Below are 17478 nucleotides of genomic sequence, written 5' to 3' on the forward strand. Positions count from 1 at the left end.
GAAATTATATTTTTAACAGTTTTAAAAACAGTACGGATTAATCTTGTATTTTACGATGTAATCCTACATTATATTTTACGATGTAGGATATACATTGAAAGTGACAATTTCTGATATGAAAATAGATTTATAAAAATAACCCAACTAACATTATATGATTAATACGAATTTTTTTTTAATATTTATAATATATAAAACTATATGAAATAATAGGACTTTGAGAATGTAAGGGTTTTTTTTATAGTGTATTAGATATTGTGATGAAGTACTCTAGGGGTGGATATCACGACTTTGAGAATTATAAGATATTCATGATAGTATCTTCTTTTAGCATTATTTTTAATAATTATTTGTATTATTAATCATTAATAATATAACCAATAATTTCAGGTACGGATACTTAAGTCAACATTATTAATATAAGGTAAAAAAAAAAAAAAACATCACGACACCTATGATCTTTCATTATTTATTATTTAGTGTATTAGATGTTTAAATTTTTATTTAGATACATTAAGTTTCTGATCTTTTATTGTTTAGTACATTAAACCATCGATCTTTCATTTAGACATATTGAACCATTGGTCTTTCATATATAGTGTATTAGTTACTTCCGTAAACCAATTCATACATGAATGTATTAAGCTCTTCTGTAACTGGGATTATAACAATTGTGTAACACGCGCGTTAGTCGTATTTTTCACTTCCTCAACTGCCCTTTGAGTGACACGTGTATAAGAGAAACCTATCCATTTTAGAGATCTCGTGGAAAAAGAAGAATGAATAAAATACAGTATAATATTTCATGTCTCTCTTCAATTTCGTGATTAGGAAGAAAAAAATCCTAGAATTGCATTATGTTCAACCTTCGACATTAATGGCAGACTTTTTTGGAGATGGAGTACAAAATCAAATGTAAGTGAGATGGAATAAGAAGCAAATTTTTGTCGATTTTTTTTGGAGATGGAGTACAAGATCAAATATAATTGAGATACACTGCTATGATTTCAGTTACGGAAATGTTTGATACACCCATATATAAAAGATTAAGGGCTCATTATATCTAAATGAAAGATCGATTGTTTAATGCACCAAATAATGAAAGATTAAGGGCTTAATGTGTCTAAGTAAAAGATTGAGGGCTTAATACACCAAACAATGAAAGACGAGGGATCTCAGGATGATTTTTGCCTTAATATAATAATATCAACTTCCTATATATCCTTCCCTCGTCTTCTTCCTCCACACCACATCCATCCCTTAAAGGCTGAAATTGAATCAGAACGCCTAACAGCCGGAGAATGGGTGGAGAGAACGGAGGCGGACGGAATATTCTTGATTTGCCGGAAGATATCGTAGCAAACATCTTCTCGTCGACGAGTCCTCGTGATAGTTGCAGATTATCGACGGTATCCTCCAGGTTCAGAGATCTTCTTCAGTCCGACGTCGTTTGGAGTAGATTCCTTCCATCAGAGTTCCAGTCTATTATTTCTGAATCCTCTGATTCTCCATTGTTGAATCGTTGCTCTTCGAAGAAGCAGCTTTATCTCAGCCTCTGCGATAATCCAATCATAATCGAAGATGGAAGAAAGGTACGTAGTTCAGATTCCAGATCTATGAATTTTTAATTGTTAGATCTAAGATAATTTTGTTATTGTTTGTTAGTAGAGCTTTGCATTGGAGAAAGTGAGTGGGAAGAAAAGTTATATGATATCTGCAAGAGATTTGAAGATTGCTTGGGGAGATACTCCTGCTTATTGGAGATGGATTTCGAATCCTGATTCCAGGTACGATATCAAGTTCATACCGAACCGAATTGATTGAATCTAGTTTTTCGATTAGGATATGGTATAAAAATATTGTAAGTTTGTAATGTTTAGGGTAGTAACCAAATTTATTACAATGATGCAATTTTAATCTTAATATTGATAATGAAGAGCAATTTTACTCTTAACATTGTCAAGTTTGGTCAATTTGAGAAATAATTCATCAAAATGTCATCTCGGTCATGAATGTTATCATCTATATTTTTATATACAAGTCATTATATCAGTCACTAATAAACAGATCATAAAATATGATTACAAGTAAAACAAATTTAAAAAATATACTATCTTTTGTATAAATTTGATAAAAAAAATCAAAAAATTCCACCCAATTTAAAAATATTAATTTCCAATTGTATTATTAAATAACAGAAAATATAAAAGTATTAATCTCCAATTGGTTTGAGTTTTTATCAGGCACCTTTTAGGTGAATACTTTCTCAATTAAAGCTTTTCTATCTACGTTAGGATTCGAACTCAAGATCTAGACCAAATGATTTGGGGCCCTTAACCACTCAAATTAACCTTAATTGGTATTTCAATTTTTAAAAGATAAGTTTAATGAGAAAATATAATGGTTTTTTTTTTCTTTAGCTAACATATTATTCGGTTCATTGTCAATGTCAATTATTTTGGTAATTTCGGTATTCATTTGGTCGGATCTATACCGATGAACACCCCTACTCAATATTGTAGTTAAGAGCAATTTTACACGTCTAAAATGGTGTAATTTTATCCCTGATATAAACAACAAATAGCAAATTTACCCCTAATATTGACAAGTTCTCAATTTGATAAATGATTCAGAATCTGTCTTCTTAGTTATAAATCTTGTCATTTATATTTTACACGTATTTATTTTATCACTTATTAGTAATAGATCATAAACGTAAAAATACACATGAATTTTTTAAAAAAAATTATATTATATTTTGTCCGAGTTGGAAAAATCTAAATATTTCATCGAATTTAAAAATATCAATTTGTCTTCTACTATTAAGTTACAAAAAAATGTGAAAAAACTATTTTCTAGAACTAACTGATATGCAACAGTGGTAGAGCCAAGAATTTATACTTGGGTGTTAAATTTAGCCCAATTAGAGATAATTTTTGAAACTCCAGCCCATTAGGGCTATGCAAATTTCTTTTAGCCCCAATCACGTTAAACATCGTCATTTTGTTGTGCTGGCTAAAACATTAAAAGTACCCAACGTAAAAAGAGTGGGCATATTTAATTTTCTATAAGTTAAACCTTAATTTCTAAAAAAAAATATACTAATATTTTTACATTTTTTTATTTTAGTTTTAAAATTATAATATTTTTTATATATCATCTACTTTAAAATATTGAAAAAATACTACATAAAATGTATATAAACTAATATTAGGGGGGCTACAATGGGCGGAACTACCAGTATTCAAAGATGGAGCCGGTGGCCGAGGGCCAAAACCCCTTCCTCCGGCTCTGAGCTGGCCCCACCCTTGGCAACTGGTACATAATAAGGAAAACAATACACGTGTTTTATAATAATATTCGAAAGTGTTCTAACTTTCCAACATTATGGATAAAAATTATATTTGTTGTCAATATTAGGAGTAAAATCGTATTATTTTAGAAGTTAAAGGTAAAATTGCTCCTGACTATTAATATTAGAGGTAGTTTTGCACATTATTCCATATTTATATTAGCACATAATATGTATTTATAGTAGTAAGTAGAATTAAACATTTAAACTATCTAACTAAAAGAGCATACTTCAGTTATCACATATCTAGCTTTAGAGGTGGGAGGTCGTAGATTCCAGCTTATCCTCTTAAAAAAATGGGTCAAATACATGAATATCATAATTAAGTATAAAATTACAACTAAGTCATATCACCAAACTTAATTCTTAATATGTCATTATTTTTTATCTACAGTAAAACCTCTATATAGGAATACACTTGGGACCAGGCTATTTGTATAACAATTGGGAGGTTATTACTAAATAGAGTTTGGTATAATAAAATTTCTCAACACTCATTTTTGTTTCTTTTGGAGGCATGATTAAGGAATATGAAATAATACCACTTGAAATTGGTTAAGATTATCATAACCATGCATTGTTTATATATAATGTATAACAATAGACATTAATGGCACAAATTAAATATTTAGAATTTCAATTTAGAGTTTAGGTTTTTAATATATAGATAATTGGAAGAGTTTTATGGGAAAATGTAAATCAATAAGAATACTAAATATTTATAATTTCAAGTTATAGTTTGTGTTTCGAGCTCATAGATAATTTCAATATATTTTATAATATTTTATAATTTAATTTGAATTCTTAATATATATATATATATATATATATATATATATATATATATATATATATATATATATATATATAATTATTACTATATAGAGGCATAGTTTCTAAAGGTGGAATTTGAAAATTGTATAACAAATAACGTTTGGGAGGTTATTCCTATTTATAACTGGCCCAAGTTGGGATCGAGTTTTTTTATAACAAAATAGAGGTTATTCCTATGTAAAAGTTTTATTGTATTATGATTTTACACCATAATTTAAAAATTCTAGATTCCATTTCATAAATCATAAACCCTAGAAAATATATTCTAAACTTCTAATTTATGAATTCTAATCCTTAAAATATATTAAAAGTACTGATTTTACTAGTTTGACATAATCTAAAATTATAACTTGATATGGTTGTAAATAGTTTTTAAAAGATGAATTTCTGTGTAATTTTCCTCAAAAGAAAAAAAGGTTTCAGCCATATTTGGCCCATAAAGTATTAGTTACGAACATTTACCTCTTGAAGTATTCTCACATGGTGACATTTAATCCATTTTAAATGAAAAATTATTTAATTTTCCAAATGATACAATTTTTAACATATGACAATTATATTAAAAAAAATTCATATAGACTTTAGTATGCAAATAAATAAGAATTTTTTTTCTTATTTATCCACATAATAAGTATATATAGAAAACAAATAATTTACGTAATTGTTATTTGTACATGTCACGTATCAAAAATTGTGTCATGTGGTAAGAATAAACAAATCGATTCACTCTTCATCTAAAGTTGATTAAATGTCACATATGAGAATACAACTCGGTTGTTAATTAGTGATTTTAATCCATCATATATAATTTTCTTAAAACAGATTCGGAGAAGTAGCAGAGTTGATCGGTGTTTGCTGGTTTGAAATCAGCGGCAAAATAAACATTCAATTGTTATCTCCGGCAACAATTTACGAAGCTTACTTTGTGTTCCGATCAATCGGAGCTGACAGGTTTGAATACCACCTTGCAGAAGTAACAGTAGGGCTTGTTGGGACTGAAGGTCGGAAGCTTAATGTTTATTTGAAGGGAGAAAGAGGAGGAGATCGTCGACGATTTCAACTAGTAATGAGGTCCGGTTTGTTTCGTAGGAGTCGGATTCAGGAGTTGGAAGGTAATTTTGAAAGCGATGAAGTAGAATATCCAAGATTGAGAGAAGATGGGTGGATTGGGGTTAAATTGGGGGAGTTTTTCAATAAGGAAGGGCAAAATGGGGAATTAGAAATTAGTATTTTGGAGGTTAAAGGTGGTTTTTGGAAACGTGGTATCCTTGTTCAAGGGATTGAGATTAAACCTATTAATCACTCTAAACAAACTAAGGTGACCAATGAGTTACTTTAAAAAAAAAATCAAAAGACTAAAGAGACACTCTGTAAATTTAGGGAACATTTGGTTTGTTGTTTCTGTTTGTTGTTGTTGTTTACTGTTTGATATTGTTGTTTGTTGTTGACTTTTATTGTTTGAATATTAGTGTTTGGTAAAAATTATGATTAATCATTGCTCTATAAAATAACTAATATAGACATGTTTAAAATTAATCAACAAATTAAGAATATTAACAAGGGTGGAAACAGAAGGGGACCTGGAAGGGCTCAAGTCGGCTGCTGGAAACACCCTTACCATAGATGGTTTTAACCATCCTGACCGTTGGAACTATCTCTACTATGGATGGTTTTGGCCCTTGTTTCCAACAAATTAAAGTTCAGCGTGGTTAACTCATTGAGTTTGTATTTAATTATAAAATCCAACTTGATTAATATATGATCGACAATAAATTTTTCAAATTTTGTTCAAAACGAGTCAATTTTAATTTTGTAGTCCAAATCTAGCTTAATTTTGAGTAATTAATAATACGTAAAAATTGGTTATCGACTACTTAAAAGTAAAAAGATTAAGCGAGTTTGATTTAGTAATTTTTTTACGCACGGACTTATAAAATTGGCCCCATCCAAACTCCTAAAACTCATTTTATGAGTCATCCCAACTTACATGTTTGACCAAAATCTAGTTGTAAATTTCTCCCAATTAAGTTACTCGTTACCGATCGTTATTTCCCAAAACCTCACAAACAAAGTCAGCTCCGCTCTTCACCAATCATTCAAGTCGTGCGTTTTTGCTCGTAAATCCGAATCCGATTGCAACTCTAAGGCCTTGTCAATATGCCCAATTTTTGGTTTCAAATTTGTTATTTCCATTTCAATTCCAAATTTGTTATTATCATTTCAATTTCCATCTGTTGTTAATTTTTTTTATACTCAATGCAATTAATTTAGCTATATTTTGTATAAAAATCATTTTAATTGTAATTTCTTGCTTTCATTTTAGTACACTATTTGACATCAATAAAATAGACTTTTTTCCACTAAACCGTCGTATCAATTTCACATTTAAATCTCCTTCATTTAACGTGCGGTAGCTATAAATTATATAGCAAAACTTATAGCGGCACTAGGGACTTTTTTTAAATCATTGTGTCTATCTCTAATCGTTTCGTTTGGGATTCAACTTTTTCACGCGCATAATCCATAAATATAATCGTCCATATTAATTGAGAATTAATTTCTCTGGCACATACACACTCAAACAACAGATGATAAAGTTGAAATTAGTATTATTCGTAAAATATCAGATGATAAAGTTGAAATTAGTATTATTCGTAAAATATCACTAACATGAGGGTAATTATTATTTTTGGCTTATGAAGATATCTAATTACCATGTGATATATATTAATGATATATCATTCTGTAATAATTTATAATTATGTTATATTTATATTTATATTTTCATTAATATATAATATATATTTATTTGTATTAATTAATTAAAAAAATTGTGCGATTGAATTTGAGTTTAAGGAAGCTATTTAGTATAAAAATAACTCACTCGTGTCGCGAGGCGTTGAGCTGGCTGAAGGACTCTGGCAGGCAGAACGTGTTGGTAGAATCAAATTCACAATTGCTAGTGTATGCTATTCAGCGAGAAACTAGTGGCAATTCGGCTCTGGATCTAGTTATTGAAGACTGCAAAATCCTTATTAAGGATATAGGTAATGTGTCAATCTCATTTATTCGTAGGTTAGCAAATTCTGCTGCTCACCTTTTAGCCCGTGCAGCTACACCTGCTTTTGAGAGGAAGGTCTGGATTTCAGTACCTCCTTCTTGTATCTGTACTGCTCTTGCTGTTGATAATTAATAAAATGGCATCTCTTGTCAAAAAAAAAAAAAACTCAACAAACTGTGAGTATTTTTTAGTCTTAAAGAGCGAACATCTAAAAGGTCTATTTTCTTTGGCATTTTTATGTGTTTTTGCTTGTTGAGAGTTACACAGTTTTTTACCTAATAATACCGAGTTAAGTTTACACGATTTGATTCGAATAATAAACAATGACGGGTCTTCCTAGAATAGACATTTTCTTTCTATTTTGTTTTATCGTTTTTATCACCTTTAGGAAGCCCTGTTGAACCATTTTAACATGTTTTAATTTCTTTCTTTCTTAACCAAAAACTGTTTGTAAACGTTACTCATTTGTTCTAGCATTGTCTGCTTTGGCTTTTTTTTTTTTTTGGTGATAAACAACCCGCTTTGGCATTTCTATTTTCATTAAAACAAGTTGTTTACCCTGAAAGCGAATGAGCAAACCATTTCAATAATAAAAAAAACTATTCACTGGTCTAGTTGTCCTTATTTGATCCCTTTTTGGGTCAATTCATTCTTTATCGTACATGATCGCACTATACTCAATCATATATAAAAAAACATTAGTTCGTTTATAATAAAGTTCATTTCCTTTAGAACAACTTGTTAGTACATCACTTATGTCATTTCGTGTAAATATTTTAGTGCTAGATTCTTAACCCAAATTGACATTCTTGACACGCCCCTAATCTTAACCCTGTTAGAACCGGAACTTCGAGACTATTTTTTATATTGTTTGAGTCTTAGCAAGGTAGAGGTACTCGGATGAACGTGCGGACTCACAGTAATTTTAGGCAAGTATAAAGATGAGAGTAAAATACCAAGCCACCTAAAAATTGTGTGATTAAGCGAACAATTTTCGCTGATGTGTTTATTTGGTTTTTCCCTTTAAACTCGTTTAATCAAGCATGTCTCTTTTTGCTTAAAAGTATGAGCTTGCTAATTGGATCACGGCTTTTTGGGTATCATGTTCTTGTTTGGTGTTTGAATACATGTATTTACAGCTGATCGTTTTTGTGTCACTCACTTCATCAAACTAGAAGGTTTTCTAGTTCAGCTATTCTATTTACGGGTTTGGTTTTTTTAGTTTACTTGAGAACAAGTAAAACTTTAAAGTGTGAGGAGGAAGGGTTGTCACCTTTTAGTATCTTACATTTTTGTTCTTTTTGTCGTTTACTTGGTCAAACCGAGAGGTTTTCTAATTCAGCTAGTCTATTTTTCGGGTTTGGTTTTAGTTTACTTGAAGACAAGTAAAACTTTAAACTTTAAAAATCCATAGCAAAGTTCAACTAGTCTATTTTGTGGATCTGGTTTTAATTTATTCTAAGCCTCAAATCATTCATTAGCAACCTATTTTCAAGTTCCGATCTTTCATATGTCAATCCCAAAATTGAAAGTTAACATTTTTTCTGCCCCAAGTTCATAAAATAAGTCAGTTTCTACCATTTTTTTTAACATTATACCCAGTAATTTCATTTTAACCTTTTCGGCCCTTACAATCTGTTAACATTCTAAATTTAACTTTAGGCTTTCATTTCGCTTCAATCTGTCTCCTAAAACTCATTTAATGAGCCATCCCAACTTGCATGTTTGACCAAAATTTGGTTGTAAATTTCTCCCAATTAAGTTACTCATTATCGATCGTTATTTCCCAAAACCTCGCAGACAAAGTCAGCTCCGCTCTTCACCAATCATTCAAGTCGTTCGTTTTTACTCGTGAATCCAAAGCCGATTGCAACTCAAGGCCTTGTCAAAATGCCCAATTTTTGGCTTCAAATTTATTATTTCCATTTCAATTTTCATCTCTGTTGTTAAAAAATTTATACTCAATGTAATTGATTTAGCTATATTTTGTATAGAAATCATTTCATGTAACTTCTTGCTTTCATTTTAGTACTTGTAATCAGACTATTTTACATCAATAAAATACTCTATTCCACCAAATCCTCGTGTCAATTTCGCATTTAAATCTCCTTTATTTAACGTGCAGTAGCTATAAATTATATAGCAAAACTTATAGTGGCACTAAGAATCCAACAGGGACTTTTTTCAATCATTGTATCTCTCTCTAATCGTTTCGTTTAGAATTCAAGTTTTTCACGCCTATAATCCATAAATATAACTATCCATATTAATTGAGAACTAACTTCTCTGACACATCCACACTCAAACGACACGTGATAAGATTGAAATTAGCATTATTCGCAAAATATATCTAATATGATGGTAATTATTATTTTTAGAGGTGGCAATTTCTGACAAGAGAACACGATTACAGAGCCAACCCAACTGACACGACACGATTGACACGAAAATCATTTTTCTAACATTTATAACATATAAAACCATATGGAACATAAATATGAGATAACACGATTTTGACACAAAACACGATAATTGTCCAGTCTAATTATTTTTGCCTTATGAAGATATCCAATTACCATATGATATATATTAATGATATATCATTCATTTTGTAATCATTTATAATTATGTTATATTTATATTTTCATTAATATATAATATATTTTTTCATATTAATTAATTAAAAAAAATTGTGCCGAATCATGTTTTTCGTCTTCATTCTTCCCTATTAACAAGCATAAATTGCCTGTTTAAACTTCATATTGCCTATTATTCCTTGTGAATGATAATGGAGATGATACGATAAACAAAAACTTTAAACAATGTTCAAATTTGATTATGAAAAGACTTATTAAAGCATAACCATATTAAAGATTGAACCACTTAGCATGTGATTCTCTAAACGGACCATAGCTAACTTAAAAATGGCTGAGAAATTAGGACCCGTTCACCGCAGTATTGTCAATACCTAGATTTCTGGTATGAATACTGTTTAGACTCTCCTATATGAAGGCAGGAATATATTTGGAATTCTAAAAGACTCCATCAATAAATCCAACACAATTAATGATCAGAAACATAACAGAAGAATGAAATTGAATCAAATTCTAATTAAAGACGAGAAAACACCACACCAAAATGGACGGAAAAACTAACTGTTGGCGGAAAGTCCCGAGTAAAATTACTTCACTAAACTAAACAACTTAAACATCATTGTTTGCTAATCCTGTTCATATATTGATTCTTTATAATGGTTTAGTTCCTAAGGTATCATTTATTTGCAGTTTCCAGTCACCTATATGCAACACAAGTTCCAAGTTTGATACCTGACAAAATCACCATACATGGATGGTTATTAACATGAGGGAACTGTGAAGAAAGTTGCTTCAAAGTTGAGGGAAAATGGCATCAATAGAAGCATGGTACGTCGGGTCCGCAATCCAGAGTGTAGCCACATGTTGATGAGATGAAGTAAGCCTGTGAATTTCTTCAACAAGCCAGATTGTAGCTTCAGCTTTACATGGATGAATCATGATATCCAACGGTTTTCGCTCACGGTGGTCGTAAAATCCCGAACGATGATCCCACTGATACAGAATAATATTGGTGAGGTAATGCAATGGTTGCCCATATAATTTCTTTAGTGATTTGCCTAATTCCACCCATGATGAGAATGGAATCACTGAGCCATGATGCGATGGGATTGGGAGCTTATTCATATAATTCTGATACATTTCTGCTCTTCTCATCACTACATCTGAATCACAAGCAGGCTTTCAATCTAAGATCACAATGCCATAAACTTTATCCAAATCGAAATTAGAATTCATACCTGCATATGTCATTTCTTTTGCAGGTTGATCAATTTCAATCTTAGGGGAGAAATTCAGCTCATCAACTCCATCTGCAAATGTCATTTCTCTTGCAGGTTGATCAATTTCAATCTTAGGGGAGAAATTCAGCTCATCAACTCGATTTGTCTCTCCGTGATCCGGCGAAGAAGATTCATCATCTGATGACATGGCATCAATATGCTCATGCTCATTCCATGGAATTGTCCTCTTCATGGTAAATACAATTAATACTGCACAGAAGGAACTACGAGGAAAAGAACGAGATTCCTGAGATGCAATCAATATGAGCAATAACAGCAGCTAGAGAAAGAAGTTCGGGAGCTAAGCACAGTGTGAAGTACATACATACATTCATCAGCAAAGGATTCTGAAATCAATATTATTATCATAACAATTACGAATTAGAAAGTGAACACACGGATATCTGTCTTAATAGCTGAGATATACAAACATATCAAACTAATTAGTGATGTTTAACGAACAATTTCATCAAAATTCTAATTCAGTTCTACGGCTACGAATCACTTCAAAGGATTCTGAAATCAATATTATCATAACAATAACGAATTAGAAAGTGAATGCACGGACATCTGTCTTAATAGCTGACATATACAAACATATCAAATCAATTACCGGTGTGTAACGAACAATTTCAGCAAAATTCTAATTCAGTTCTACAGCTACGAATCACTTCAAAGGATTCTGAAATCAATATTATCATAACAATAACGAATTAGAAAGTGAACGCACGGACATCTGTCTTAATAGCTGACATATACAAACATATCAAATCAATTACCGTGTTCAACCAACAATTTCAGCAAAATTCTAATTCAGTTTTACAGCTACGAATCACTTCAAAGGATTCTGAAATCAATATCATCATAACAATAAAGAATTAGAAAGTGAATGCACAGATATACAGACATTTCACATCTGTCTTAATAGCTGAGATATACAAACATATCAAATTAATTACCGGTGTTTAAGGAACAATTTCAGCAAAATTCTAATTCAGTTCTACGGCTATGAATCACTTCAATACAATTCCAGAATCACAATCAAATTTCCAAGCCCTAAAAAAATTCCACAACCTTCCAGGAATAGCATAAACCTATCACACTCTCCAATCAAAGAAAAAAGACAAGAATGGATGAAATTAAATCAGCATTCAAATGTTTAATTAGGTTTTACAGATTTAGGATTAGGAGAAATAAGCATTATTAATTAATAACCTTTCTAACTCAAATACAGAATCAGAAAGAAAGACAATAACAAGCAAGGACAAAACCAATGAATCAGAAGAACAAAACTGACCTTAAACAAGGAGCTGAGAAAATCGTAGCCTTGAGAAGCAAAGAGAGAGAAGAGTATCAGAGCTTCAGCGGCGAGAAGAAGAAACATACCTGGTCAAGGACGAGGAGAAGCGGCGCAGAGAAGAGTAAGATAAAGCTTCACAGTGAGAAAAACAAATATGTAGTGAAATACTATTGTTAATTGGGACAGAGGAGAGAAATAACATTTTTGGTCAGGGATAATATGGTCCTTTCCATCCTATTCAGCATCTTTCTGTTTTATTTGAAAAGTACATATCCGAAAGTCACCTGCGTCGCGTTGACTTTGACGTTGAAGACTTCTTTTTTTTTTTTGGTAAGAAAGGAAAGGAAAAAAACAAAACCAACAAAAAACCTACACCGGGATCAGTCTAGGAAGGCTGACCCCAATCCTATCCTCTAGGAGAGAATGCAAAAGAAAAGAAGGAGGAACAGAGAGGGTAGAAACACCTAACATTCTCCCATGCCCAGCAGCTGCTAAGCGATCCGCCACGCGGTTTTGCTCCCTAAAAATATGGGAGAAATTAAGATACTCAAAGGCAGGACGAAGCCTTAAAATAGCTTTGATGAGATTCTGGCTCTTCAGACAAACAGCCTGGCTATCTGAAATCCTGTTAATAGCCTCCAGATTATCAGATTCCACCGAGAGCTTTTTAACACCCATGCGAATGGCGAGTTTAATACCTGACAAGATACCCCAGAGCTCCGCAGAAAAGGAGGAGCCCGTCCCCAAGTTATGGGTAAACCCCGCCATCCAATTGCCACCAGCATCCCGAAGAACTCCTCCAGTAGCAATTCTGTCATTGCTAAGGCATGAGCCATCAGTATTCAACTTAGCAAACCCTTCTCTAGGCTTACTCCAGCCAACTAGCAGGATCTCTTTATCCGGGGAGGGGCGAACAAGGGAATCTCTTTCAAAGCTTTTAGTAATAACAAAGAGCTTCTTCGAGAAGAAAAACAGTAAATCAGGAATAAGGACAGCCTTACCCGCAAATAATTCTTCATTCCTCCACTTCCAGATTTGGTGACAAGTAATAGCAAAGAGGATGGCACCGTGCTCCATGTTGGCCAGCAAGTTCCCCTTGGCTCCTTGAGAGAACCAGTCCCCTTCAGAAAAGGCCATGAAGGAAGGGAGGATGTGATGAGGGAGGATCCCTTCCCAGATCTTCTTACTATTTGGGCAATCCCTCAAGGCATGGCACAAGGTTTCCACATTGCCTCTGCATCTACTACAGGCATTAGACTCAGTCAAGTGCCTTCTGTGCCTATCCGCATTCGTAAGGAGCCTGTCTTTGATACCCAGCCAAAGGAAGCTCCTGATACGGTAAGGGATCTTGAGGGACCATATGGACTTCCAAATCTCCAAGGGAGGATCAGCCCTATTAGGGGTAAAAGCTTCATAGGCCGATTTACAAGAATAAGTACCATTATTCGTCAAGGCCCAGCAATGTCTATCCTTATCCTCCTCTTGATTGCTAATCTTCACTCCTCTAATGTTAAGAAGGGTCTCCAGACTAAAGAAAGAGTCGAACTTTGACCAGATCCAGTCTCCCTCCGAGTCCACCACATCAGCAATTTTCCAGGAAAGGAGATCAGCCGACGGAGGGGCATTACACACATCAATCAGCGGTTTATCACCAATCCAGGTGTCATACCAGAAGCTAATAGATCTACCATTACCCAACTCCAGGCCAATCCCCATACAGAATTCAGCAAACACGGCACTGAGCCCTTTCCAGAGGAAGGAACAGCTAACAACCCTCTCCTTCGGGCCACCAAAGATTCTATCTTTCCGATACTTCCCGCACAAGAGACGGACCCAAAGGGAGGAGGGGCATTGCCACATTCTCCAAAGAAGTTTCATTAACAGGACTTTATTATTGTCCTTTGTCTGCCTAATACCAAGACCCCCCTGTTTTTAGGCTGGCAAGCTTCCTTCCACGGGACCAGGTGAACCTTTCTCCCATCTCCAGACTCACCCCACAGGAAACGCCGATTTATCTTATCCAGGTCACTAAGGACAGGCTCAGGAAGCTTACAGGCCTGCATGATGTGGTTCGGAGCAGCGCAGTTAACTGACTGGATCAAGGTAAGGCGACCTGCAAGGGAAAGAGAATTAGCTTTCCAGCTAGCACACAAACCATTAGTTTTGTCCAAAATATCCTTGAAAGAGGCTTTGGAAACCTTGTCACTGTGAAGAGGAACCCCAAGATACTTCCCCAAAGAGTTCGTCAGAGGTATGCCAGAGAGCTCACTCAGTCTTCTACACAAGCTATTGTCCATATTTTTGGAACAAAGCATACGGGACTTTTGGATGTTAACCTTCTGGCCAGAAGCCTCGCAAAAACAATCAAGGATATCCATAACTGTTTTAATTTGCTCCTCATTACCCTCAACGAAAAGCATGACGTCATCAGCAAAGAGTAAATGGGTAATAGGGGGGCAATGTCTGTTGATAGAAACAGGGTGGAGAGTCCCTTTGCACACCGCCTCTTGGATCAGGTGAGACAGTCTTTCCATGGCAATAACAAAGAGGAAGGGACTCATAGGATCTCCTTGACGAATTCCTCTGGAGGGAGAAAACTCATCCGACATGTCCCCATTGATCATGACCTGGAAAACAGGAGAGGAGATACACTTCTCAATCAAAATCCTCCAGTTCTCCGGGATGCCAGCTTTGGCTAAACTATCCAGAAGAAAGCTCCAGTTCAATCTATCATAGGCTTTCTCCAGATCCAGTTTGAGGGCCACAATCCCTTTCTTACCTTTCTTAATCTTCATAGAATGGACAACCTCCTGGGCAATAACAACGTTATCCATCAATTGTCTACCAGGAACAAAGCTCCCTTGGTTCTGGCTAATTATATCCGGAAGGATCTTCCGGATTCTATTAGCCACAATCTTAGTAATAGCTTTATACAAAACATTACAAAGACTGATGGGTCTCATCTGGAGGAAGGAGGAAGGCTTAACAACCTTAGGAATCAAGACAATGAGGGTTTTATTAACCGACCTGATATCGTAAGAGCCACCAAAAACACCTAACACAAAACTGTATATGCCCTCCTTAACAGTATCCCAGTGTTTATGATAGAAACTAGCGGGGATACCATCAATCCCAGGAGCCTTAGTGGACCCTATGCTAGAGAAGGCCAGATCAATCTCTTTAAGGTCAATAGGATGGAAAGCATCTTTAATAGCCTCCTCCCCCAAACGAGGAAAGGAAATACCAGAGTGGGCACTCTCCAAGTCCACAGCTTCCTCTCTAAACAGGTCCTTGTAGAAATCAAGGGCTGAGCGACGAATGTCTTCCTCCTCAAAAATCCACTCGCCACTAGCGTCCTTGATAGCATCAATCCTATTCCTCTGTCTCCTAATGATCGTAGAGAGATGAAAAAACCTGGTATTCCGATCCCCGTCTTGAATCCAGGCCTTCCTAGACTTCTGGAACCAAAGAAGCTCTTCCTGTCTAAGCACAGCTTCCAACTCGTTCTGGAGAGCTCTAAGGTGACCATTTAAGCTATGGTCGAAACGAGCCTCCAAGCAACGCTGAACGCCTTCCATCCTCCTCAAGAGTTTATTCTTCCTCCTGATAATATGGCCAAATATGTCTTTATTCCAAACAACCACCTTACTTCTGAATTCCTCAGCAGCGAGGAGAACATCAGAGTGGGGATGCCAATTGGTTTTCACGAAATTCCTAAAGTCGGGATGAGAATCCCAAGCCACAAGATATCTAAAGGGTCTATTACCTTTCAGCCGGTTACCTTTGACCAAATTAATGAGGATAGGGCAATGGTCAGAGTGACGGAAGGGGAGATTCAGCACCTTGACCTCAGGAAACCTACAGATAGCCGCAACATTAGCATACACCTTATCCAACCTCACAAACAAGCTATTTCTTTTCCAGGTAAATTTGTGGCCAGCAGCACCCAGGTCTGAAAGCCCACACAGATCCATACTACGCTTGTGGTTAAGGCACCGGTTCATATAATGATTACCCCCTCCTCTCTGATCACTTAAAAGGGCAATATCATTAAAATCCCCGGCCACCAACCAAGCCTCCACCATGTTAGAGCTAATAGAATGAAGGATCTCCCACAACCTTGTACGATTAGAAAGAACAGGATCGGCATAAACAAAGGTAACAAAGAAAGGTTTATTACCAGGGTAGCACACCTTACTATGAATGAACTGACAGTCCATACTAACAATATCAATATTAACAAGACCTGGCTTCCAAAAGAGCCAAATCCCCCCAGCCCGGCCAGTAGCCTCCGATCTGACACAATTCCAATTCTTAAACTTTCTAACCACCTCGTCTGCTTTGGCTCCACTGACCTTGGTCTCTAGAAGAACAAAACAGGAGGGGTTAAACTGTTTAATAAGATCATTAACATAAATGCGGGTTGCCTTGCTCGCCGCACCTCTAACATTCCAAACAAAGAAATCCATCAGAAAGGAAGACTACTAACACAAGCCCAAACCCTAGATCATGTATTTATTCGGGGCTCCTGAGAGCCTAGAGGAAGTCCCAAAAGGTCCCCTTTTAGCCCAAGAGTCTAACCCATTAAGGTTCTTCTTAGGTTTCACTTTAAGTTTCTTCATGTTCATCTTACTCACTCCTATAGCTTTTCCAATAGGAGCATCCACAGGAGGATTCAGAGAAACAACCTTACTACTCGACCCTTCCCCTGTAGAAAGGTGAGACTGGGAGCTCCCTTTATCCTTAGCATTAGAGACAAAGAGGGGATTAATAGATTTACCCCGACTAGAAACAGGCTCGACCGATTCCAGACCAGGCATGCTCAAATCAATCTGTTCATTGGAAGGGTCCGATTCCCGACCTTCCTCCAGGGACAAGACACCGAACCTAGACCCCGAGCCAGAAGCTGAGACCACACCAGCCTCACTCCTCTTCTTGATATCCGGGGGTCTGACTTTGATCTCAGGGGCAATCTGGAGCGTAGTCATCTTCCGACTAATATCTAGCGGATGAATAGAACTGACATTAGCACTTGGCTTCCTTCTCACTGACCTCTT

At 35.0% G+C, this 17478-nt stretch overlaps 2 protein-coding genes across 4 annotated transcripts; one reads left to right on the forward strand and one right to left on the reverse strand.

Annotated features, from left to right (window-relative positions):
* The first annotated feature begins 1242 nt into the window (after nt 1-1242).
* On the forward strand, nt 1243-5678 carry LOC136235270 (F-box protein At2g02240-like). The gene is made up of 3 exons (XM_066024865.1): nt 1243-1592; nt 1669-1787; nt 5009-5678. The coding sequence occupies exons 1-3, from the start codon at nt 1302-1304 to the stop codon at nt 5523-5525; spliced, it is 927 nt and encodes a 308-aa protein (XP_065880937.1). The 5' UTR covers nt 1243-1301; the 3' UTR covers nt 5526-5678.
* A 4648-nt stretch (nt 5679-10326) lies between these two features.
* LOC136201532 (protein RDM1-like) lies at nt 10327-12565 on the reverse strand. Of its 3 annotated transcripts, none has more exons than XM_065992219.1 (3): nt 12508-12565; nt 11080-11345; nt 10327-11004 (listed from the first exon to the last, which is right to left on the reverse strand). In XM_065992219.1, exons 2-3 carry the CDS (start codon nt 11312-11314, stop codon nt 10634-10636), a joined length of 606 nt encoding a protein of 201 aa, XP_065848291.1. In that variant the 5' UTR covers nt 11315-11345; nt 12508-12565; the 3' UTR covers nt 10327-10633. The 3 variants fall into 3 exon arrangements, with proteins under 3 accessions (XP_065848291.1, XP_065848289.1, XP_065848290.1); XM_065992217.1 differs by having other exon boundaries at nt 11080-11368; nt 12419-12557; XM_065992218.1 differs by having other exon boundaries at nt 12419-12554.
* Between the last annotated feature and the right edge of the window lie 4913 nt (nt 12566-17478).

The sequence above is a fragment of the Euphorbia lathyris genome, chromosome 7 (assembly GCF_963576675.1).
Source record: "Euphorbia lathyris chromosome 7, ddEupLath1.1, whole genome shotgun sequence".
Classification (NCBI taxonomy): Eukaryota; Viridiplantae; Streptophyta; class Magnoliopsida; order Malpighiales; family Euphorbiaceae; genus Euphorbia; species Euphorbia lathyris.